This window comes from Varanus komodoensis, unplaced genomic scaffold (assembly GCF_004798865.1).
Source record: "Varanus komodoensis strain SLA01 unplaced genomic scaffold, ASM479886v1 scaffold1, whole genome shotgun sequence".
In the NCBI taxonomy this organism is placed as follows: domain Eukaryota; kingdom Metazoa; phylum Chordata; class Lepidosauria; order Squamata; family Varanidae; genus Varanus; species Varanus komodoensis.
The window spans coordinates 104,073,876-104,100,051 of record NW_025335268.1 but is presented as its reverse complement, the minus strand read 5'-3'; the positions used below and the strand labels follow the sequence as shown (position 1 = coordinate 104,100,051).

At 40.3% G+C, this 26,176-nt stretch overlaps 1 protein-coding gene across 2 annotated transcripts; it reads right to left on the bottom strand.

Moving 5' to 3' along the window:
• CASP7 (caspase 7) lies at positions 1 to 25,904 on the bottom strand. 2 transcript variants are annotated; one of them, XM_044439247.1, is made up of 7 exons: positions 25,722 to 25,904; positions 23,327 to 23,445; positions 7,240 to 7,388; positions 6,121 to 6,249; positions 5,372 to 5,547; positions 3,904 to 4,042; positions 1 to 2,038 (listed from the first exon to the last, which is right to left on the bottom strand). In XM_044439247.1, exons 2-7 carry the CDS (start codon positions 23,407 to 23,409, stop codon positions 1,815 to 1,817), a joined length of 900 nt encoding a protein of 299 aa, XP_044295182.1. In that variant the 5' UTR covers positions 23,410 to 23,445; positions 25,722 to 25,904; the 3' UTR covers positions 1 to 1,814. The 2 variants fall into 2 exon arrangements, with proteins under 2 accessions (XP_044295182.1, XP_044295172.1); XM_044439237.1 differs by lacking the exon at positions 25,722 to 25,904 and adding an exon at positions 25,367 to 25,621.
• Between the last annotated feature and the right edge of the window lie 272 nt (positions 25,905 to 26,176).

The following is a 26,176-nucleotide window of genomic DNA, read 5'->3' as shown; positions in this document are numbered from 1 at the left end:
TTTGTTGGAAAAGTAGCTTTATTTGTTTCATGATGCTTTCCCACAGAATTCACTAACATCTTTTAGGAAAAAAATAGATACTTTGTTTCCATGTAATACAATATAATGTACAGATCAGCCATGTTTTCACCAATCATATACAGATAACTCTATTCTAATTTTCTTCCCTGAAGAAAAAGTCTTATGATTTGCTGCACTAATTCAAGCTACTTAAATTTCCAGTTTTATATGGAGAATGAAAACAATAGATTTTTTGAAATGCTATGGAAAATATCTAACTAAGCCTGTGTATAATTGGCAGACATGAGATTGCAAAGAATTCAGCAATTCTTTAGTGCCAAAATAATTTTATGAATAAGTGAAAATATTTCACTGTTAATTGCAAGACAGATTTCCCTCTGATGTTCTAGTACCAAAACTTAAAAGTTTACTCTTTCTCCTGAAAAAAAGCAAAAAAACAAAACAAAAACAAAAAACCCCAAAAACAAACAAACGAACAAAAAAACACCCCCACACACATTTTGTTATGTCAATTTCAAACTATCATACTTTCCCACTTCGTTGTATGTTGCATCATCATCATCACATATTGGAACCTCCTGCTATATTTTTGGCATAGTGACAAAACATAGCATTACAATGCATATCACCATGAATTTACCCAAATACTAAATTATTTGTAAGAAAACTGTCACTTTTTATTCATTTTTTCATTTCCCTGCTCCCCTTCTACTGTTTAGGTTTTAAAAAAAATAAAAAATAATTGACAAAAACACAGAAATCATGCATTTTAGCAGAGTTCATAGTGCATTGTTTCTGAAGACACTGGCATTCCTGCTGAATTCAGTAGATTTGTTATGAAGCTGAACTTTATTTGATCCACAAATTCTAACTATACAAGAAAAGTTATTTTTATGTTGATTAAAACCAGCACTTAATGGGCTACATTTTCTATAAGAGGAATGGCTTGTGTGGTCAAGAGTCATGGTTCCTTCTGTCTTTAAGTGCACGTACAGGCATTTTATGTAATGTCTAATACATTACATAATGTATTAGACATTACAAATGTATTAGACATTACATAAAATCTACCCTGGAGACTGGGTAGATTTACCAGGCTGACAATATTTGAAGGAAAGAACTGTGGTTCTCCAAAAGTAGTAGATAATTGCAAGGAAGTTGAATCTTACATCATCATGCCCAGAGTAGATCTACTGAGATTCTTGGTAATTTGTTATGACTAACTTAGGTCCTATTGAGCTCAATGGGCATATCCTAAGCATAAGAAAGGCTGGATCCAAGCTACTGACTTTAGATTCACATCAAGACCAATCAACATATGTCAAATGGCAATGTCTCATTTGTGTAAACACCAACCTCTAATGCTACTGGAAATAACCAAGAAACAAGTGTTCTTATCTTCATGTAGTAAGAGAAAGCTGGAAACAAAAGTAGAAAATTATGAGATGTTTCCATAAGATGACTCCATACAAGGTCAAGCAAGACTGGTATGAACATTCTTTCTTTCAGCATGAATGAAAACAAACAATGGAAGTGTCTACCAAGAGTTGTGCACACACCCTCTGGTTGTATCTTGGAAAAGTGTATTAACAATCAACTGAGGTAATCTTGGTATCGCATATCAGAAGAATCAAAGCATTGAAGGTCTAGATTCAGAGTTATCTTCTGCTTTGAAAAGATTTGATTAAAACGTTCAACATTGTACTATGAAATGTAGTACAGTGGCTATTTAAATCTCACCGTAGAGGGAAAAAAATAAGGCACTGTTGTTATCTGCCCAGGCAGGTATGAATTCAGAAGTACAGTTCTTTTGTTAGCATGGAAACCACACAAGGAACCTGCTTCTTCTTGCTGAAGCGTGGGTCAGTGGACTGTGATTCATAGTTTCTAGCAACCTTGTAGTTAACCCTGGTCAAAATCTGCAGGATCTCCAACTCTTTGCCAGATTCCTTCAGAACTGAGCAAAGAGACTGCACAAACCAAGAGCCCTTCTCTGGATTCCTCCATGAATAATAACCTATAAACATGGACAATGAAGAAAGTGTTAGTTATCAGAATGAAAAGTACAAGACAGAAGTTTAAAACACATGCAGTTAAAATCAGGGATATGCAGGCGAGAATGAGAGTTGAGGCTAGAGGTTTTAATAGCAGATGTTCAGATTATTAATGAGGAAACTCACCTCTTCAGAAAATGTTCTACTGGTTTAAGAGCATGAGCATTTGCAGGGGAAGCTAATAAAGGCCTTGTGTGTATAATTCTGCTTTCTAAGCGTATAGGGTTTTCCTAGAAAGTGGCAAGTGAAATGATTCTGGAATGAAGCATTGTCATTACTGAGAAAAAGTATCATTACTGATACTTCAACTGGTTCAAAATAGCTGCCAGAATGCTGTCAGGGGCTGGTCTCCATTCTCATATAACACCGGTCCTCTATTAGCTTCACTGGCTTCCCACTGAAGTTCAGGCCCAATTTAAGGTGCTGGTATTGACCTCAAGGCCCTGAAGGAACATGAAGGAACATCTTTTTTCCAATATGCCCTCCCGCCCCTTAAGATCTGCAACAGAGGCTCTGCTCTAGGAACCCTCCTTGAAGGAGGTTTGGAGAATGAATTTTTAGAGGAGGACCTTCTCTGCGGTGGCACCCTGATTGTGGAATTCGCTCCCCAGAGTTTCACCTTGTGCCAACATTATATACTTTTCAGCACCAGGTCAAGACCTTTTTATTTACCTGGTATTTTAATGTTTAAATATTTTAATTATGTTTTTATCCTCAGTCATGGGATATTATGATGTATTTACTGGGTGATTTATTGTAAGCCGTCCAGAGATGTAGAAATACCCCTAATAAATAAATAAATAAACAGTTTATGCAGTTCCAGTTTTTTAGTTATAATAGACTTTGGAAAATGCGTGGGGGGCTTACATGAGAGAGATTTAGAAGTATGAGTGCTCTCTAGGGAAACAGTTTATTCTCAAAGTGGAAGAGCTCTAAACTTTATTAGCAGTAGGCTCAATGAAAGCAAAAGTAATTTAAAATGTAATAAGCTTATGGAATACATTAGCACAAGATGACACTGTGATGGCCACTTGTATAGATAACTTGAAAGCAATTTTGATAAATCCAGGGGAGAGAGCCCTGTTAACGATTTTTAGCCAAGAATATTAAGAACAGAACCCTCATTTTTCACAGCAACAGCAGATGGCTCTGTAAGGTCGTTTTTAAGCTTCCCAAGTGCATCTGGTTGGCCAGGGATGGAGACACTTTTGGCTTGATCTAGCAAGGCAACTGTGCAGTTATTTTTAAATACCCATTAACTCTATAAAAGCATTTGGTATCTGCATGAAGAGATCCTTTAGAATGCGTGGCCTAGCCTCACTTCTTGAATGTGATGTGATGGCTACATGGGATGATGCATGTGACAGCGACATACCCAGACCAATAGCTGACTGGCACCTGTCTGAATGGGTGCTAGGCATCTGGGGATTTTCTTATGTAGGGATCCCACCATGGGAACTGAAATTTTGATCACCCTCCCGTGCTGTGTACATGTGCCTGAATAAGACTATTAAAGAAAATCAAAGGTATGTTCAGGCTCTGTTTTAATAGCATACCACTTATTGATAATGCACTTTAGAATTTTAGGGACTTCATTCATTACCTGAACTAGAAAAGGAAAAAAAAATAAATAAAAGGACAGATATACATGCTTTGTGCAATGCTCCACATTTATAAGACTGTCTTAAAATTCAAAGTAAATGTTTCTGCCTAAAGTAGCATTCAATCATTATTATTTATCTTTAATTTCATTTCCACCCTAATATATTCACACTTCATCTTACTCTTGCTCCTCTTTATGTCAAGTTGCCACCTTTTGCTATCATACCTGGCACAGTGGAATATGCATACAAAAAATCTGCTTCCACTGGAATCTTGTAGTTTGGATTGGCATCCATTTCCAGAGTGTCACCTGAAGAACCCGAATCTGTCTGAATCCCATCATCCAATTCCGAACCTTGACATGCCTGAAATCATAATATTAAATAGTGGAGAAAATAATTCACATATACACAAATCACACACCTTGTACGGGAATTATGCCAATATGATAATTTTGAAGCTGGTAAACTGAACCTCATAAACTAAATATTGCGTATTAATTACCTATGAAGTTCCGCAACATGAGCCCTGTTAAAAAATACACCAATCCACGGGCTGCCGCTTGAACATTTTCATCGCTTTTCATTAGTAAGAATATGCAGAGAGGCCAGGCCTCTGCTGGTGGATGTGTTATTCATTATTTATAAAGTATCTAATATTCAACTCACACTGGTATAATTTTTGCTTTGGCATATCCATCCTTCTCCCCCAGTTACCCAAAAGCAAAATACCTGAGAAAAAATTGATAATCATGAAGCAGGGAAGGTTTGGAGAGTCAGCGCTGTATCACTGTGGCCTGGTTAACCAATGCAATATAGGAAGCTGCTTTATACCCAGGGATGTACTGATGTTGCTAATTCCATTCCATCAGTTTTTCACAGTCATCCTGTGGTCATTGACTGTTGTTCTACTTGCACTAATTTGTACTAGCCTGTTACAACAAACCACCCATACCCTGCAAAAACTAAACTGGTCCATAAGTCTGCAAAATTCATAATCAGAAAAAGTGGTTGGCTCAAATAAATCCAAACTCATGTAAACCCACTGCAGATGTTGCCAGCCTCCCTACTTATTCTGTAACAGATTACAGACCACTTACCACATTCTGTCTGGCATTGGCTTTTTCACTGTCTTACTAGTGAAACAGCACAGCCCAACTACTTTTGATAAACCTCTTTTATACTACCGGATCATAAAGCATCGTAACACAAAGCATTAAGCTCTAGAAAAGTGCCAGTCAGTGTTCCAACAGAGTGTCAGTCAGGTTTCTACCTTCACTGCGCCATCCCCAGTAGGTACCAGTAGGTACCTCTCAGCATTCCACCTATTGGCTAGAACTGGTTGGATTTGATAGCACCAGGCTGGGAAAGGCTGATTTACGCCACTGTTACGTGCTGTTTGTGAAAGAACAGATTTTGCTCTTTCCAAGATTGTTGAATGAGAATGGCACAGTTAAAGCATCAAAGGTCATGAATAGTCTTAAGTAATATCAGATATGAAACGCTCAGTAAATGTTCTGGCTTCTTTTCACTTACAGTTTTGGTTTCATACTTCAGAGTAAATCACAATTTTATCTTTATGCTCCATTCTGCAACCACATCAGACCACAGGTTCTTATTCTTGCTTACTCTCCCGGAGCTCTGCAAAATTACCACTATCCATCCACTGCTAGCTACCAACATTTGCCTCCTTACCTGAATGAAAAATAATTTTGGTTTTCCAACGAGGCTTTGACACCGGTCTCCTCTGAAAAAGGCAGTCAACTCCTTGATTGCCATAAAGTTATCCGTACCATAGATCATACCCTCCTCTCCATGGCTTAATAATATGCAGGCAAAACAAGCGGCATTACTATGGTTTTCAAGTGCAGCTGAAAATCAAACATATCTTCTGTATGTAATGGAAATTCCACTTTGTTCTTTTCAAGGAACATTTAGGCTACAAATCATGTTCTTTATAGTTAAAGGCAGCCTGGAAAAAATACCTAACATTAATGCTAGATCTCAAGAGTGCCAAACCTCATGCCTGGGGGCTAAAAACAGCCAGCTAAGGTTCTTTAGATGGCTACTTCCCCTGTTCCCTCTATCAAGATTCTTCTGTAGTTTCCCAGATTTGTAGAGTTTCCTGATATTCAAAAATGCTGAAATGGATAAGAAGACACAAGACCTTTAAACTTAAATATCCTGATATATTTTGTGGGGGGGGGGGTTTGAGAGGGGGAGCAATCTTCCTTTGCCTTTGGCCCCACCCAAGAGCTTCTTCAAAATTAAATTTGATCCTTTGACTTGGCAGCCCTGCTATACATAATATTCAGTGAAGATTTTTACCTAGGGAATATTCTTAGGGTCACATTCTCAATTAGGTTCCCTAATGGATTAATTAAAGCAGCAGAGAGTTAGACATTCATTTTGGGAAGTTTATTTTAACTAATTTTCATTGTTACCTCGAAGAAGTGTCTCCTTCATATCATCACAACTTAGATCGTTGTAGACAGCCACATCAAATCCTATATTTTGGAAACATTTTTGTAGGTCACCGGCATCTTTATCAGTGCCATTTCGTATACCCATGCCTGTTAAGAAGCAAAGGTTACAGCTGACTGCACAGAAGCATGCTTATTTTTACAGGTTTTCAAGCTGCCAACTGGCCAATGAAAAGGAAAACAGTTTTAGAGCTTGGATTTCTGAATAGCATCCAGACAACAGTTCATCTTATATGCGCAACTGACACTTGCTTTTCATTTATTCAATAAGAAGATCCAGTTTCCTTGAGAAAACTATGTAAACTACCGGTCTCTGTTCAAGGGCAGTCAAGCAGCACCCGGGTTTGTGTACATGTGCCACTTCTGAACAAATATAGATTAAAAGTCTTTATGCCCTCACTTTCCATTGCAGAAGTTCAAGGTGGCTCACAGCAAGTACCATAAAATATAATAAAACCAAAACCCGCAGAATCCAACAGAACTGAGAAAAGAAAGGTGAGCACAGCACGATCAGTACTGCTAAAGCTTATTTTCAAAGCACAAAGACAGCAACATCGATTATGTGGTTAAGTCAGGCCTTTACAGGACTTTCCAAATAACCCCATAAGAAATGGGACAAGTGGGAGGGAGTTCTGAAGTCTGATACGGCCCTTCATTAAGACCTGAGAAGAGCACTGCTGTAGATGACATTTAGTGGATTCGGCATCCTATAGCAGATGTGAACAGTTCAGCTCACTGGCCAGAATGATCTGTCCTTTTCCTGAAACCTGCTGGGTAGGAAGGTAGAGACAGAGAGAAAAAGGTGGCAGGAAAAGAAAGGTGTGGCCCACCCACTTTTTCCCCTGGCTCTGCCTACCACTGTGTGGCACCCAGCAGTCTACTGGCAAGGGGGAAAAGTTTCCCATCCCTGGTCTATGCCTGACTTTGTACAGGAAGAAGCAATAGTTAGATGTTAGCACCCTGAGATATTGTCTGTTAAAGGTGTTGCTTATCCATGTAACTTCTTTTTAAACTGCCATCTAGGATTACAATCAAGCATTACAGAAAAACTGACAGAAAAGGGGAAAAAAAACCACATACCTGTTTTTCTTTCAAAGTTCTTGTTGTTTATAATAATGCATTTACCAACTTTCTCATACTCCATACTATACCGGAATGTCGGATTAATATTTCGGTATTGGCTACCGGAAGAGACTTCTGGCAGATGTTCCTGTCCATTTTTCTTTTTTCTGTAGAAATAGTAACTCAGTGTTTACATTTAGAATATGACTCTTTCAAAACTACCATTTTATGGTGATGCTGCAGTCAAAGGATTTGACTGCATGTGTAAGTTTTGATGGTGGCATGTTTTATTCACAACTAAAGGATCTTACTCATATTTATTCAGAAGGAAGCATCAGTGGGTACAACGGAACTTTACTCTGTATCAAGTGGGTAGAACCGAAATAAAAAACTTTCCCTTGAGGAAATTGTTTTCATCTGTGGAATTGGAAGGAGGCAATACTGCTTTCCCCACTGCAGTTCCCCATGAAACCTGAAAATCTGGTCCTTACAGCTGAGCCAAAAAAAAAAAAAAAAAAATCATGAGACTTTCCCTTGTTTCCTCCTTACTGGCATAAAGACTGGAGTTTAAGATGCATGACAAATGCACTCATAACACAAGGGATATGCATATACAATAGAGAAGTACACTTTAAGATAGAAGTTTTAATGCTAAAGTGGTAAGTCTTGCTGAGCTCAATGGGACTTACTTCTGAATGGACATGCATACGGCTAGACTATATGAAGATGCTACACTTTAAAAAAAGAACATTGCTGGGAAAACAACAACAAGCAGCTAATTGCCTTTATCCACAATATTCCTAACAACACCAACTGTGTAAATGTATGGTTAGCACATCTTGAACACACAGGTTGGTTCACAACTTGGGGTTCTGAAATTAAAAGCAACAAGAGGTTTCAAAGGTTCATGTGCCTAGAAAGTGATACTGACCATAGTCCTGCACTGCACCTATGATCCTCTGGGGATAGAGGAATACAGTAGCCTAACATGGCATGGCCATATAAATGGTGGGATGCTATTGTCACCAATTCACGTCATCAGATATCCAACCAGAGCCTAACTGTATATCTTCACTTAGCTCTAGATACACTGTACCTTTAATAACTTCCCTAGACTGCTTCTACAGGGATATGTGTTGTATAAGAGAAAAAAAGCCCCACTTATCTATTCCTGCAAAAACTCAGATCAAGAAAGGATCGTCAGTATATGATGGTAAGGAAAAAGAGATTTGGGTGCTATCTGCATATTGATAATCCCCAGTGCAACTTCTCTGGATGTTCCCAAAAGCACTGGAACTAGCACACCATTAGATGCATCTTTTTCCTTCATCCCCCTCCCCACCAGCCTTGGCTTGGACCCTGTATTTCACAAATACTATCAACAGGACCTGTATGGTCTCCTGGAGTCTCTTCTACATGCTTAACCATCACCAGAAACCTCATGGGAAGATGAGCAGCATATAAAATTTAAATAATTTTTAATTTAAAATTGAAAGGCAAGAAAACTTCCATGGCAACTTCTCTGCCATAACTGATAAAAGAACTGAATACAGCTTTCAGGAATACAATTTGAAAGAGACATTTCCATCCTGTTAAGACCCCTATCTATGTGTATGGCATGTTGACACAGGAAGAGGGCTATACTTCTGGTCTTGCTAACATGAATATCCAAACATCCTGCCCTTAACATCTGCATGTTGAGCATGGACAGCTAAAAATGAACTTCAGTGCATTAGCAGGTGCTCAGCAGTAAAGCAATCCATGCAATCAGATGCCAGTGCAACCAAACATGATTCCATGGAGTTCCTACATAGGAACAGAGATTTCTTTTCAGATGCCTGTGCTCGACATAAGGACACTGGAAGGCAGGGTCAGCCATGGGCATCAAGTCAGGGATGGGGCCTGCAGCACAGTCCTACTTCCACGTCAACACTTCTGTTTGAAGCTATATCATCAAGCCAATCCCTGCAATTCTGAACAGCCCAAAGTACTTCTGAGCTACTTTTTTGTTCTGAGGAAGCTATTAATGCAATGGTGGATAATCCCTGCCTTTGGATACATTTAAGCTCACAAACATATTGACAAGAAGTTACCAAGACAACCGTGAAAAACATTCTGCAATTGTCCAATGTTTGGCACAACATTAAGGAAGCAGCACACAGGAGGTTTTGGAATTTCCCATATTTATATGCCAAAGCAAAAGCTTATCAAACAACCAGGCTGAAGTATAATCAAAGAAGGCCACTGATGGATGTTCTTCTCTGATTTATGCTCCACAAAAGTACTGCAGGCAGAGAAGGTGATGCAGTACATTAACAGTGAAAAACAAAGCCTATTCCCAGACTTAATTTACTGCTTACAGAAATATAAAAAATAAGTTTAAGACAATATGTGAGTGCTATCCCTTTTGTGGAGTTTCATTTATTACAACTAACTGGCTTAAACCAATGCAACAACACATTCCTTTAGGTCTATCATTGCTTTTATTTTTTATGGCCCTTAAAAATTACTCTTCCTGGGAAAATTACTGTTTTCATTTCTTTTACTAATCCACTACTTTGAATGTCAGTTTGTCTAGATAAGAGGGGATATAACCATTCCTGCGAAGTGAACTAGTGATGATAACTGTTAGAGATATGCATCTGTTTCAGACAAAGTCTGAATAGTCATTTATGCCCTTCAGGAGGTATTCGAATTTTATCTGTAGTATCTTCAAAGCAGTCCAAAGCAAAGCAAAGTGTTCTGAGTCACTAGATGTGCTTTGAACGGACACTGCAAAGTCAGCCAGTCTCTTCTAACTCTTATACAACTGCCAAACTCTCCAAATAAGCAAAACTCTTAACCACAGGAAGGAATAACTTGACCAGGGATTTTCCCAGTACTCTTGTGATGTATGTAGATGGAACCGAACAGAACCGGTTTCATTCTTTGCAGCCAAATTTTGTGACTGCTTGTCTGTAGAAGCAGAGGCAACAGCAACATGCAGGATTTCCAATAATAGTTACTAACATAAAGTTCTCAACCAGGTACGTGGTGTTCTCGAAGTCTCAACAGCCAGAACTTGGCTCCACCAGCACTTAATCCCTTGCTGCTAGTACAGCAAGGAGAAGGCACCACCTTCTTGAGAAAGTAATTCCCAATAACAGGCAGCCATGGAGCATAGTTCAGGGAAGCATGGAAAGAGAAGAACAGGTTTTGCCAGTTTTGCAGCCTTTTGTCCCTTTAATAGTATCCCTGCTCTGAAACAAAGAGCAAGAAGGACATCCTTCCATGTCTGTAATGGAGAAGGTGGCGTCTCTGAAGGCTTTGCAATCAGGGCGGGTTTTAGATGCATAATTGCATGCCTGCTGTTAAAATAAAAGCACTGTAAGGAGCTATGGGCTTTGCAACTAAGAAGGTTCTTCCTCACCTCGCATGCACATGAACACCCCTTTCTCACACACATCTACACATTGGTAGAGCTCAAGCAACTTCTGAAGTAGGTACTGTTTTATAACTAAACCAACCAACCATATGCATAACACCTGCAAAGAACATAACACATTGTCCAAAAAGGGGAAATATAATCCCTAAAGCTTTAATTACTTTTTCTTTATATTATATAGTGCACAAACATTAAATGGTATACACCCTGACATATTTTTTTCAATAAAATGTCTTCTAGCCATTCCATTGAGGATGAAGCACTTTCGGGACTCTAGCGCCAATTTTGACCAGAAGAGACAAACATAATGGTATCAAACTGCTTTGTATTTACTTTAACTCCTGAGATTCTACACCAGTCTTGCCCACCTGTTCACCTTCATGGGCATTTGGACTACAGTTCTCAGAATTCCCATCCAGCAGGGCTATTGACTGGGAATTCTGGGTGTTGCAGTCCAAATGTGTCTGGAAGGCACAATGTTGGAGAAGGTTGCTTTACACTAATGTTTTTTTGTGAAAATTGTAAGGGACACTTGCATGATGTATATCATATTCATGACAATCACGAACAAAAACTTCAAAGGTATTTTAAAGGCTTCCACCTGTCTGAGAGTTGCTAGTATATATCTACACCAAAGTCCTGTTTTTACAGTTCAAGATATAAAGCTTTTTGTTTTTCCTAGTATAGCCAGTGTACATGTGCAGAGTCTTTCAAAATTTGGGGTTTTCTGATGCCTTTTTCTGATGCCTTTCTCTTTACCTTGCATTTAAGGTAAATTGCATTGCTGAAGCTGTTCCTGAACCAATGTCCTCCAGATGTTTTGGACCGCTACTCCCAGTATTCCCTAGCCAGCAGTCCAACATATCTGGAGGGCATCAGGTTGATGAAGGCTGCCTGAAGTTGTCTAGGGCCAAGTAATTTCCTGACCAAAGCACTGAAGCAAAATCCAAAGTCATTTTGCTCCTGCAAATCCAGAACAAGCTTTAGATTTCCAGAGTTTATCCACAGTAGTGAATTGGGGTCATCCTACTCTTGTCAGCCCATATAAGAGTTCTACTGTGCTCCACAAAGTTCTCCCTACATGGGCATATGAGCATGCATACCTGCAAATATGTTGCCACTAGAATGGTTTTGCTAGTTAGGGAATAAGAAAAGGTTGACAAAAAAATGAATTTTTCTGTTGATTTTCTGGGTTCCCCCCTTCCTCTCAAAAAATACTTCCACTTAGACCAGTAGCTGAATAGCATTAATAGATCATGGAGAACAATTTTGTTAAAATGCTCTAGAACTCTAATTTTCATTAATCAATTGTGTCACCACAATGCCATTTTGTTTGTTAACTGAGGCCTGAAGCTTTATATATTATAAAATTATCCATGGGAGAGGTACAAAGACCCTTGTTTAGGAAAAGGCAGTAATTAGTGCCAAATACCATGTAATTTTAGAAACAAAACACATGTCTATGCAAGGGGAAGCATTAAATACTGCTCCCCTTTTAGAGTTTTTAATATTTAAATCTGGAAGACTTTACAAACTATTAATTGCCTAGAAGAGTGAAAGAGTTTGATATGCTGCTTGTTTTTCTTCATACAAAAATGAAGTGTAAATAATACATGTGGATAATCTTACTTTTAATTAAACTATCACAGAACCATCTAATTATGTAAAATAATCTTCAGCTATATAAGTCCAATGGTTCCTACAATTTTCAGAGTGAGAAAGCTAAGTGACAAGAGGTAAAAAATTAAAAAGGAGAGAGTGATTCACTGTTAAAGTGCAATGAAACCGTAAGCTGAGCATTACACTGTTTCACTGCATGAGCAGAATATCCCACAATTCAAAGAACAGAGTAGAAGATGCAAAGTAATTCATATACTTATGCTGGGGAATAGGTGGGAGAATGCAGCTTTATTGGTTCTCCTGGAGCTCTCAGCATCTTCCTATAGTACCGTCAAGCGTGGCTTCAGTTCAGTTCAGAACTTTTTGATTCAGGTCTACCTTTTGCTTCTGTCTACATATCCTGGGAGGCCTGTTCAACTTGGAAACAGTGGAGGCTGTTTCCGCGTGGTGAATGAAGGTAAACAAGCTGATGTTTAATTCAGACAAGACAAATATACTGTGGGTTGGTAAACCTCCAGATGGAAGTTTGCAACTCATCTTAGGCTGCAGACTAAGATCTAGTTAGGAGACTGCACTCCTAACTGGATTCCTAGAGGAAACAGGTAGCTGCAGATCCAAGAGTTCATTTACTAACTTAGGTTAGTATGGAAGTTGCAGCTCTATCTAGACTGGACTACTATTCACCTTTCAAGAAGGACCAGAAACTTCAGCTGGTGTAGAATGCAGCTGCCTACATATTGGTGGAGCCAACTGTTGGCTCATATATACCCATACCATGCCAGTTACATTGCTTAGCAGTGTATTTCCAAGACCCCAAGTTAAAGTATCACGTTGACTTTTAAAGCCTTCATCAGTTTGGAACCAAATTACACGAAGAATCACCTTCACCCATACCAGCTTCCACTTCAGGATCAGCAAGAGGGGTCCTTCTCATTTCCCCAGCAATAAGAGCCAGTAGGTGTGAGACTACACAAGAGTGAGCCTTTTCCACAGTGAGGAACATGTTTCCATCATTTCAGGCCTTTAAGAAGTCCCTGAAATCATAATTCTTTACTCTGGCATTCCTTTAATGTGTTTCATCAGACTGGATTGTAGCTGCAGATACTTGTTGTAAGCTTTATTTTATGCTGCTGCATTTTAAAAAATACATTTGCTGCTGTTCCTGTATCTTTCCTTCTTTTAACATCACATCAGTTCCTGGTAAGTGATTTGCCAGTAAAACCTACCATGGGAGGGCTCCTGCCCTGAGAAGTGGCAAAGAAATATACTAATAATGCCAGTGAATGCCTGTAAAGGCACAGTAGAGCCCTGGACCTCTGAAACTGACTTTGCTGGGAATACAACTATATAAAGTGAATTGTGCCTTAAAATACTCACATGCTTAGGGCACAGTCCTATCCATGTTGAGAAAGAAAAATAGTCCCTAAACTCCCAGCACTGCTCTAGCCAGCTAGGCCTTTTTTCTGTATAAACATGCACAAGACTGCACCCTTATTTGATTTTAGATAGGAGCATCATACTCTCTTATTGCATGAAAGTTCATTATCGTTATGCCATCTCAGCAAGAATTACTAGGGGCAGGCACTATTACTCAAGCCTTGTACTCAAAATACAGTAAACTCCATACTTGAGATACTCTGAATTTTCCAGGCGATCTGAAAAGCTGTCCTAAAGCCAAAGCCAACAGACCTTCCAAACTCTAACCTTCATGATACTAAGCATCTAAGCCAAATTCCCCACTACCCAAAAAGCAGGAAGGGGAAAGACAAAGAGCATAAAGTACCTCGGCTCTTCCTCAAGTGGTACACCACTCTGCATCTGAAAAATATGTTCACCTCGGGCTCTTTAATCTTCTCTCACGCCAGGGCTGCACCATGCTTATACTCCATTAGACAGTGAAGCAGGCTGCGGTGTGTTCACAGACCCGAGGATTTGTCTGTGTCAGCAGCGGGTCACGCTGGACTTTTCTACAGGGCTATTGAAACCTCCATCACTATGGTCCAGCATGCAGCAGAGGTCATGCAGATCTCTTCCGCTCCTGCTGACAGGCAGAATGAATGTACCTGCATCAATGTGATCCTATCACTGCTTTGCTGGGATGATGCAGGAAAGGAAGATGCGCTAAGAGACAGGTGCACACGTCGGCATGTGCAGCAGAATAGTGTCCTTTAAAGCCATCAGGTAAATAAGCACTTTTCCTGAAAACTCTAGGATGCAGCAGAAGTATTCTCTGTCAACTTAAATAAAATGAATATATTTACTCTCTACTGTATTTATGACAGATTGTTTGTTCCATTCTTGCTTTTTTTAAAAATCGGAACCAAGGTAACAGTGATGCAAGCATTTTGTTCCCTTTTTGATCCTGCTCCACCTGAAACCCTTGCAAATAAGTTTGATGTGCAAAGTCCAAGATAACAACCATTAGGTGAGGTACTTGACAGTTTCCACTATTCCAAGTGAATTGGAGAACTTATTACAGGCACACCTCACCTAATTATGCAGCAAATATGCAGCCATGTGCCAAGTTCTTCCCTAAGAACTTAGGAAGCAGCCTTATGCCAAATCAGACCATCAGTCCTTCTAGCCCAATATGGTCTACACGGACTGGGAGCAGTTTTTCAGGGCTGCAGTCATAAATTTTTCCAGCCAAACCTGGGTGTGGCGGCACTTGAACCTGGGACCTTCTGCTTTCTAATATGTGCTCTACTGAGTCATGGCCCTTCCCAAAAGAAAGCTGTGTGGCCTAAGATCAAAGGCTTGTCTAATCCAGTGTTCATCTACTACAATAATCAGGTGCCCATGGAGGGCATGAGCACAATAGTAACCTGTGGACTCTCTCTTGTCTTTCCCAAAAGAGAGAGTCCACATCCAAACTCATTTGAGTAGCTTAAATCTAAAGCTACTCAATGTGAAGGAGTGAGAGGCAATGTTTGAGGATGGGGTCTCGATCAGTGCCTGGGGGACTGATCCTGATGAGAAAGGACTAACACTTGGCCAGTGCTTGGATAAGACACTCCTCTTAATGCCACTGTAATTCTTCTCTCAGAGTCTCTCTCAACACACAAGGAAAAATGGGGGTATGGCTGGAATGTGAAATGCTATCTTTTAAAATAGAAATAAAGCTGTGTTCTGCTCCTTGGACAGGAGTTGCAGAGCTTTCTTTTTTCTAAAAATGCCTAGGATTGTGCATTAAGTCTTGTTAAAAAAGAATTAAAATTCTCTGGAACAAGATGATGGTCTAGACCAGTGATGGAGAACCTTTTAGAGACCGAGTGCCCAAACTGCAACCCAAAACCCACTTATTTATCGCAAAGTGCCAACACTGCAATAATACCTGAAAACTGCAGTTTTAGTTTACAAAAAACTGGCGCCTGGCACCGCTACTACTTTCTGAGCATGTGTGTGGCCCCTCTGTGCACGGTTATCCGATACTTGGCTGCTGGGGCGATGCTGGGGTGACTTGGCTCGCATGCTGACAGAAAGGGCTCTGCGTGCCCGCTGTGGCACACGTGCCATAGGTTCACCACCACTGGTCTAGACTCATTTTCTTCAGCAAAATATTGAAAGTCATTCAGTGGATTAAGTTGTGTAAAGATAAATGTGCCAAAGCAAAATGCACTCTGGTGATGACAGCTTTGGATGCCAATTCAACAATTCATGAACAAGCCCCGGACTACCAATCAGTTGTACATGGGCTTAAAAAAAAGCCATCCATAAATGTGGATCAGAAAATGGGTATGTTTGAAAATATAACAAATATAAATATACATAGCTTATTTCAAATAAATGTATTCTAGGTTCACATATCCTGGTTCCTCCTCAGGAATATCTAATAGATTCTGCTCTGTATTTAAAAAACTAAGAAATAGAAACAGCCAAGCCCACACCAGGGAGAAAAGGACTGGGTGCAAATCAATATAAATGTAACCACATACCACCTGTGATGCAGGTATGGTGGAAAGTTCATATCCAAAAGCCCCATGTTGCTGTGTATACAAACTTAGATTACGTTCGCTTGGACACAGTGCTTTGTATGGGTAAAGCATTTCCATACCACCTTTTATCAAATCATCTTTGAGGGCACTGCACAATATAGACAATACAGTATTTAAAACCAAATGCAATAAAATGCCAACAATGTTAACAACCATAATAAAAGACCAGCAGATAAAAATTACAAAGGCATATTGACACTGTATGCCAACTAAATTAACTGCCTACATAAAGACATCTCATCGTGGAACCACAAAGATTTCAAAGTAGGAACCAAGTTTTGTCTTCAGGAAAGGCATTTCAAACCTGCTGCCATCTCAGCCCCATACTAAGGTGCCTTAGCCCTTCCAGATTTCTTTAATTAAAACATTGTCTTACCAGTAGCTGGGGACACTGTGTAAAAGGTTTATGTTCTTGCTGAAAACTATGTTTTATTTATTCGCAGGCTGCCAGTCCTCTTGGGTATGTCTCTTAGCTTCCTGCATCTGGAGCGTGGGATGTTTGCCCATCTTCCTGGCAAAAGTACTCTAGCTCTGTGAAGCTGAACGGGACCACTGGTGAACAGTGACTTTCAAGGCCTGCCACACAATCTCAATCTGATAGGGATTTGGAGCATTCTAAGACATTTTGGTTCTTGTTATTCAGCTGCTCTAGTGTTACTTTGGCTGCATGTTTAGAGTTACTGCCCTGCCAGGAAGCAAACTTCTTGAAACAGGTTTGCCTCTACAACTGCACTATATTAGGTTCCATCCATCTTGCCTTCAGTCTCGAGTACCTCCCCAGTCCTTGCTGAGGAAAGAAACTTGCCTGGAGCATGATGCTCCACCACTGTGATCCACCTCAGGGATGCCTCCTTTAGGCAGAGTTGTGGTTGAACACCATTCTATTTTGTAATGATGGATTTCACAGTGCCGTGGGGAGTGTTTGCAATTTGGGAATTTTTTAAAAATATCCCAACCCTGATTGACGTGTCTCCACAACTTTGTCCCAGAATCATTTTGATAGCTCCTTGTACTTCTGATGCTGTGTATTTAGATATGCTTTCTAAAGCCCTGGGGCTTTCCAGAAACAGGTGTATTTAATCTGAGATCATTTGGCATTGGAACTGCATCCAGCTGGATGCCATTCAATTACTCGCACTGACTTCTGGAGACAGACAGTTGCACCAAAGCTTATTTAGGGATGCCACAGCAAAGGAGATGAATAATTGTGCAAGGAAGAAGTGCCAGTTAGTTTTTGTTTACTCAGCTTTTGTGTCACAATACAAATATTTGGCACCTTCACAGTGTTGGGTATCTTGAGTACATCAAGTAGTAACAATCCCAATCGAATCCCTTTCAATTTGTAAGACAATAAATATGGAGATGTTAAAGGGGTTGAAAATATTAAAGCGCTGTATTGCACAGGCTATGTTGAGTGATCTGTGACACAGACTCTGCTTGGAACTCAGCCTATGAGGCAAGTTACTTGTCCTTTGCCATGCCCCCCATGGTAGCCATTTTATCGCAGTGCCCACTGCAAAGTGCCAAATGTGTCCCAAAAGATTGTCTATCACTGTGCCAAAGTCTTCAACATGAAATCCCTGTTGCTTCTAAAGAACTTAGTTCCAATTGTACTTTGAAGCTTTGAGGTTAATGAATGTTCAGCACATAACTTTGACAGTAAGAACAACCTAAAGACCACTAGGAATATGTAATCCCCATTGCCTGGGATATATGGAATACATATCATAATGGATGTTTTGCCTAAATTTGTGATAAAGCAGGGGATGTCCAAATCCTGGTGTTGTTTAGCTTTCAGACCACATAAAGCTTCCAAAAGTGAATTGCTTACAATAAAGATAAAAATATATACTAGATTTTTATCTTTTCAAAAATGGTGTAAGCAGTCATTATAGTTACATTGCACCAACAGCCCTAGGTGTAACCTGAAACTCGCTGATGCCTAGAAGAGCCTAGTCAATTCAAATCTGCAACGCTTCCTTCATTCCAGTTCAAGACTCTGACTGTGCCAACTTAATGGCTTCAGCTGTCAGCTTCTCTTCTCCCTCTTTCCCCTAATCAACTTCTGTTACATCTTGATTGAAGAAGAGATTGGGAAAACGCATCCGCTTGTCTACACTTCCAGTGATTCTTATTTCATTGATTCTAATAAAAGTATTGTCTGACTGTACTTTGGAAATACTACTTTCTGCTCATTGTACAGTGGCTATGAAGCAAAACTTATATTTGTCTGCCATCTAGTGGAAATAAAATATAAAGAATTTTATTCTATTTTAAAAACAGCAATTTCCTTAGAATATAAAAAAGAGAAGTCAAACCTTAAAATTAATCAATAGTAAATGACAGAACCTCTGCATCAAATCAATGAAAGGAGGTAGGATGAACAGTCAAATACTATGCAGTATTTTAGGACAAGGGCCAACCTGTTTGCATTGGAAACAGAAATTTCAAAAAGTTGCACTGTACATCATTATCATAAGCAAGGCTTCCTTCTTATCTCTGTGAAATGCTGCAGAGTAAAAAAAAATAAAAGCATGCAGCAAGGGAATTCTCCTTCCATTTGCATAGTTTTTTATTTCTTTCCTTCAATATGCCTATATGAAAGGGACAAAGAACAGGGCATATACAAGAATTCTCTTCTCTGCTTCTTACTCTGCCAAACTATGCCCTAGTGATGAAAAGAGAAACCAAAACAAAGGGTTGCACACAAAATTTCTCCCTACTTTATAACGTAATAGGGAAGGGAACTTTCTAGTTTCATGCTAAGGGACAGGACATAGCCTGTACAACACAAGGGCTAACCCCTAGTTTAAGGGGTTTGTGAGGTGGGGGGGATGGGTGGCTGTTGTTGTTCAGTCACAATGTTGTGTCCGACTCTTTGCAACCCCATGGACAACATTCCCCAGGTTCTGCTGCCCTCCACCATAACCCAGAGTACACCCAACCCATACCCACCTCCTCAGTGAACCCATTCAGCCATCTCAACCTTTGCCGTCCCCTTTTGCTTTTGCCTTCAACCATTCGCAGCATTAGGCTCTTCTCCAGGGAGTCCTTCCTTCTCATTAGGTGGCCAAAGTATTTGAGTCTCATCTTCAGGATCTGGCCTTCTAAAGAGCAGTCAGGGTTGCTCTCCTCTAAGACTGACTGGTTTCATCTCCTCGCAGTCCAAGGGACTCACAGGAGTCTTCTCCAGCACCACAATTCAAAGGCCTCAATTGTCCGGCACTCAGACTTACTTAAGGTCCAGCTTTCACAGCCATACAATGCAACTGGGAAAACCACAGCCTTAACTATACGCACATTTGTTGGCAGGGTGATGTCTCTGCTTTTTAGTATGCTGTCTAGATTTGCCATAGCTTTCCTCCCAAGGTGCAAGCATCTTTTAATTTCTTGGCTGCAGTCACCATATGCCGTGATATTGGAGCCCAGGGAAATAAAATCTGACACTACCTCCACATTTCTTCCCCATCTATTTGCCAGGAAGTGATAGGACTGGATGCCATGATCTTAGTTTTCTTAATGTTGAGTTTCAAGCCAACTTTTGCACTCTCCTCTTTCACCCGCATCAAGAGGCTTTTTAGTTCCTCTTCACCATATTTGAGGTTGTTGCTATTTCTCCCAGCAATCTTAATTTCAGCTTGAGATTCATCTGGCCTGCATGATGTACTCTGCATATAAGTTAAATAGGCAGAGTGACAATACACAGCTTTGCTGTACTCCTTTCACAATTTTGAACCAATCAGTTGTTCCATGTCTAGTTCTAAGTGTTGCTTCTTGAGCCGCATATAGGTTTCTCAAGAGGCAAATAAGATGGTCTGGTACTCCCATCTCTTTAAGAACTTGACACAATTTGTTGTGATCAACAAAGGCTTTAAGCATAGTCAATGAAGCAAAAGTAGATATCTTTTTGGAACTCCCTAGCTTTCTCCATGACCCAGCATATGTTGGCAATTTGATCTCTAGTTTCTTTGCCTCTTCGAAACCCTGCTTGTACTTCTGATAGTTCTCGGTCCACATACTGCTGGAGCCTAGCTTGTAGGATTTTGAGCATAACTTTGCTAGTGTGTGAAATGAATGCAATGGCGTGGTAGTTTGAACATTCTTTGGCATTGCCCTTCTTTGAGATTGGGATATAAACTGACCTTTTCCAATTCTGTGGCCACTGTTGAGTTTTCCAAATTTGCTGGCATACTGAGTGTAGCACTTTTACTTCCACTAGCTTTGTTGTTGCTTATGACTTCCTAAGGCCCATTCAACATCACACTCCAGGACATCTGACTTGAGGTCAGTGATAACACTCTCATGGTTATCAAGGGCATTAAGATCTTTCTTGTATAGTTCTTCCCTGTAATCTTGCCACCTCTTCTTAATCTCATCTGCCTCTGTTAGGACCCTGCCATTTTTATCCTTTGTCATGTACCTCTTTGCATGAAACTTCAATGGAAATGTATCTCCATTTTTCTTGCCGAGATCTCTAATCTTTCCCATTCTATTGTTTTCCTCAATTTCTTTGCACTGTCCATTTAATAAAGCCTTATCTCTTCTAGCTATTCTCTGGAATTCTGCATTCAATTGGGTGTATCTTTCCCTTCCTCCCTTGCCTTTCGCTTCCCTTCTTTTCTCAGCTATTTGTAAAGCCTCCTCATATAGCCATTTTGCTTTCTTGCATTTCTTTTTCTTTAGGATGATTTTAGTTACTACGTCCCGTACAGTGTTGCAAACCTCTGTCCATAGTTCTTCAGGCACTCAGTCTATCAAATATAATCCCTTAAATCTATTTGTCACCTCAACTGTATATTCATAAGGAATATGATTTAGGTCATACCTGACTGGCCGAGTGCTTTCCCCTACTTTCTTCAATTTAAGCCTGAGTTTTGCAAATGAAACTCATGATCTGAGACACAGTCAGCTTCCAGGTTTTGTTTTTATTGACTGGATAGAGCTTCCCCATCTTTGGCTGCAGAGCACATAATCAATCTGCTTTCGATGTTGACCATCTGGTGATGGGTTAATTGTAGAAGATTCCTTTAAAAATAGTATTTAAACTTCTGACCACATCTGTGCAAGAGTCACATCTGTGCAAGCCTGGACTAATTCGTATTAAGGCTACCCCAAGTTATAGAGGGCTACTGAAGACCTGCCCAGTATAAGTGCAAACCTTGGAGAAAAGGAGAACCATTGTCAATGTCTTGGCCTTTGGATAATGTTCTGGATCCCTCTTGCAAATCTGGGCATGAAGTTTTTTAAAGAAAACATGTTAACTAAAGCATAATAGTAGGTTTTTGTATAAAAATAAGGGAGCACACATTAATCCCTTTGAAGATAATATTCATATGAAGTAATGAAAATCTATTATACAGCAGAAACAACAGCAACATAAGGATAACCAAAAATATTTCTTAGTTCGTACTTGTCCAGACGATTCTACGCAGCATGGTCAGCAGAGATTTACATGTTCCAAAAGTCCTTTGACAGGTCATTTCGAAAAGCTCAAGGTGGCGCTCATCTGTAAGAATTCTAGGCTCTTCAAGTCACAGATCCACACACCACAGTGTGCATGTGTGCACGCATCTGTGCATGCACATGAGCAATGGAGAGCACAAGAGTACACAGAAGCTTAAAATATCCCATCTGGGTAACGTGCACAGCTCCCCGTATGCTAGAGCAGCACAACAATATCTCTGCCAGATACCAAGCATTTAATTAGAGAATCCCAGGGGAGCAGACCAAGTACACACATATACTTGGTACATGTACCAAGTACATATACTTACTCTGCTAGATGTCAGAGATTTAAAGTGCACACATACGAGTTCAGATGGGCTGTTCTGCGGGCTTCCAAATTCTGGTTTCAAAAATAGAAGCCAGTCAAACTGGCCAAAATTTACCAAGCACAGGTAAAAGAAGTCAGGTTCATTATGCGTTGCACTTTGCCCTGCCAAACCCACCTGCCCCAAACCTAAACAAATAAGATTATATTTGACCCATGAGTTAATAAATGAATTTAACATAACTGTTTACTATGCATGGGAATTATTGAATGAATGTATATTCTTGATATTTAGTGTTTCAAAATTCAGTTTAGAATAAAGCTCAATATTCAACTATAACAAATGCAAGGTAAATTTATAATACAAGATGTAACTCTTATTCCGTCTTTCCTGTCACCAATACATCCTTAAACAGGATAAAGGGGAAGCAGTAGAGACATTATTGAATTGTACCTTGCCCTGCTTTCCCATTTGCTGATCTATCTGCAGGATTTATAGTGGGTTACCTGCCTTTCAAACTCATCCAGTCACAAGGCCTTTGCTGTGCTGGCATGAGCTGCCCGGTGGCTCTGATAAGGCGGAAATTCCACCTGCTTGGAGCAAAAGCTTCTATTTTGAGAATGGAAACTATGAAGTGGAAAAGAAGCTGAATCCTTTATTCTCTCTCATTCAACCTGTTCATCTGAAGATGCGATGATGATTAATTGATGATGATGATGATGATGATAATAAAGTAGACGATGTCTCTGACTAGGTGAATAGCCTCCCAACATAACTATAAGGCTAGGATTAGATACAGTATGTGGAATATACAATATGAAGCCATATTATCATGCTATCTTTATTAAGCACTCATAATATGTTAGGCACTGGCTCCCTATGAATCCAACTTGATGTAAGTTACTTTACACTCTACTATGTGTTCTGTGTTCGCTACAAAAATGAGATTATATTATACTAAAGGGGAAAAATGAGTAGAAAAATTTATAACTTTGCATTTTCCTGCAGTAATTTTATCAACAAATCCAATGTAAAGATTAATTATCACCAGTCAGAGGATGGTTTCGTTTTAAAGTTAGGTGCATACAAATTAGGAACAAAAATCTTAAATGCAAAACAATTTAGAGAAAATAAAGGCATGATTCCATGCATGTTTGTACAGAAAAAAAATGCTTCTAACACCCAGCATAGATAGCTAGGATATGCTGGAAAACATAGTCAGTTTTCCACCTAGACATGCATAGATTTGTGCACTAAGTATTTTTTTTCTATTTCTTAAAATGAGTGTTTCTTACTTCCCAAACATTGAGAATCGACTTCTTCTGTCTGGCTTTGCATCTGTTTCATCATCATAGCTTCCGTCATCACTTTCATCCATATGAGGTGATGCAGGATCAGAAAGGTCTTCTGCCAGCTATTTAGATAAATGAGAATTCTATGATCAACAGACTTAAAAATACTGTTGCTGCTCATCTGTTTTCTTCCCAGTTTTGAGTTTTAGAAAGACAGTATTACTAAAGCTGATAGATGTTTTATTTATGAAAATTTTTAGAATCTGAATTCAAATTCCCAAAATTAGGTGTGAAATTCAACTTGGTTGAGCATATGTGTTCAATAAATCCTTACTTTCTTGATATACTCTGCTAACAAAATGGAAGGAGCACTGCTGGCAAGGAAAGTGTTGTTGGCTGTGTATACAGAATTATGTGTACAAAATATGGATGAGAGGGATTGAACCAAATCTTTTAAGATTGTACACTTACCAGGCAGTAAGTCCCAGTGAATTTAGTACAAGTTAATTCCAAGGCATGTGATTGTGTTGCATATCTAACTTTTAGATGAATGATATTAACTTGCCTGATTCAATTTCACCTAAAAGTACAATCCAGCTGTCTGCTAAATGTTCTGCCTCCCCATCGTAAGTTCTTCTATTAGGTGAAAAATCTAGTTTTAAGAGGATACCTATTGTGCTTGAAGATGTATTGGTCAGCACCCAAATGACACTGAACTAGTGGAAACATAAATTCTTACCTATGTAAAAGAGACGGATCCACTGAGTTATAAGTGTTCAAGCACAGTTACATAAGTGGTTGTGCCAGCATGCTGCGCATATAGTGTGCTGGCACACTGCCTATGCAAATGATTGTGCAAATGCTTTACCACCTGCTTTTACAACAGAAAGAGTTGGTGGAATTCTGCTAGCATTGTTCACCTTTGCAGAAGAACCCCACTGGATACCAGGATACCTCTTATTTCTTAAGAAAGACAACTGCAAAGTAAGGGTGGTAATATGCAATTTTTCCAGTTAGAAGTCAGTTCCTTCTTTGCTTCTGGGATGAAGAAATAACAGTGCCTGAGAAGAGTGGCAGTCTGACCTCTATATATCCATAATGAAATATAATTTTATGTATTTATTACATTTCTATGCTACCCAATAGCTGAAGCTTTCTGGGTGGTTCACATCAATTAAAATAATAAAATTCAACATGATAAAATACTATACACACATTTAAAACAATAGGTTACATTTAAAAAGTAAAACCTAGCCACAGTGCAAAGGTTTAAAATGCAGTAACAGATTTCAAACAAACTGAAACTCAGTTAGTTGTCTATTAAGAGTTTTATAGATATGAGTTTGGGGTTGGCTATGGTTGAATCAGTGCATAACTGTGACCTTGCATATAGAGTAGAACGCTAATATTATATAGGAGTAAGTAATAAAATGGAATCTATCAATTAAGGTTGAGGTACAATTGATAACACCCCTCCATGATAGATGCCCTAGTATCTTTTACAGCTTCATGACAGTTAATATTTGGCCAGGTCAGCTATCCCTAGCCTGAAGGTGCAATGCTGGACCAAAGCAGAGGCATCTGACAGCTACCAGCAAGCAGATGTACACGAGGACAGTGTGTTCTAGTGCTGAGATTCAATCCTGAGAGAAGCCAGGCTTGTCTCATTCAACAGCTCTAGCGGCACATGGAAATGCAACAGGCGTTTGCTAACACAAATGGAGCAGCCTCAGGGACAGAATGCGAGCTAGTGAAGGGGGGTGCATGCGTGCCTAGCGATGGAATGGAGAAACTGGGGCAGTACGTGGGGATACACAATCAGCAGATACAAGGCGATGGTCGAGGCACTGGGTTTTGGTACGCTATAAGAGAGTCCGGGACAAGAACGGATCAAAGGATGAAGCGCAGGGCAGAAAGGAGACGCTCGCCGAGAAGGGCGAGACGGGGCAGGGCCAAAAGCGGGCGGACGAGCCGAGATCCGGCCTGGCTGAATGAGAGGAGAGGGGTGAGCCTGGGAAAGGGGGGGTCCCCGAGGAGACTTGCCTGCTTCTGCTCCATGAGGAAGGGTCGACCAGGGGCCCTGCAGCGTCTGCTCCCCACTCCGTGGAAATTCAAGCAAAATCGAAAGCAAAAGCTGCACAGGAAGCGGGCGCGGGGCTGACTTTGAACTCCCTCCTACCGTCCCTTCCGCCTATGAGGCTGGGGCGGAGTAGCGCCTCCTTCTGAGCTTCAGCCTCCGGGGAACTTCTTCCCGCTAACGACACTCAGCGGACTGGAAACTTTTTTTGAGCTGTGTTTCCTGCTCTGAGCCGAGCGGCTTGGAAGCAGAGCCTACCTAGCCTGAACTTCAGCAACAACACCCCCCAACCCTGCAGTGGGACCATAGGCCAGACCCTACCAGAAAATCCGCAACGTGCCCTATGAGAGTGACAGGTGGCGTCGGAGACCAGAAGCAAACTTCGTACTGGTTGTTGCAGTCACGACGGTGCTATGGTTTTAGGAGGGTTTATATGAAACGCTGCATGAACATGGACTTGGCAGTTCGAAAAAGCAGCTGCGGAGCGCGGAATGGCCAGAGGGGAGAGCGCCCGACGTCAGTTGTGTGCTGCAGAAGCAAGGCGATCCAAGTGGCCGTGTAACGCTTCTGCTGCCAAAGTAATCAAGCCCCGATTATACAACTACTGGCTGCACCAGTGACGCTGTAGGCGGCAGGACACCAGTCAGCTGCCACCCAGCAGAGGGTGAGGCAAGAGGGCACTGCAGAAAGGGGAGAGTTGGGTTCTTCCTGGAAGTCACACGCAGCACAGTCACTATGATTTGCAACTGGTGGACCTGTGCTGGAATCCCTGCTCA

What these genes read in the sequence shown, in the direction of transcription:
- CASP7 (XM_044439237.1), bottom strand. An exon ending in CAAAATTATTTTTCATTCAG is followed by an intron (nt 4,043 to 5,371) that starts GTAAGGAGGCAA and finishes TTATGATTTCAG; the next exon opens with GCATGTCAAGGTTCGGAATT. An exon ending in TGCATATTCCACTGTGCCAG is followed by an intron (nt 2,039 to 3,903) that starts GTATGATAGCAA and finishes CCATGTTTATAG; the next exon opens with GTTATTATTCATGGAGGAAT.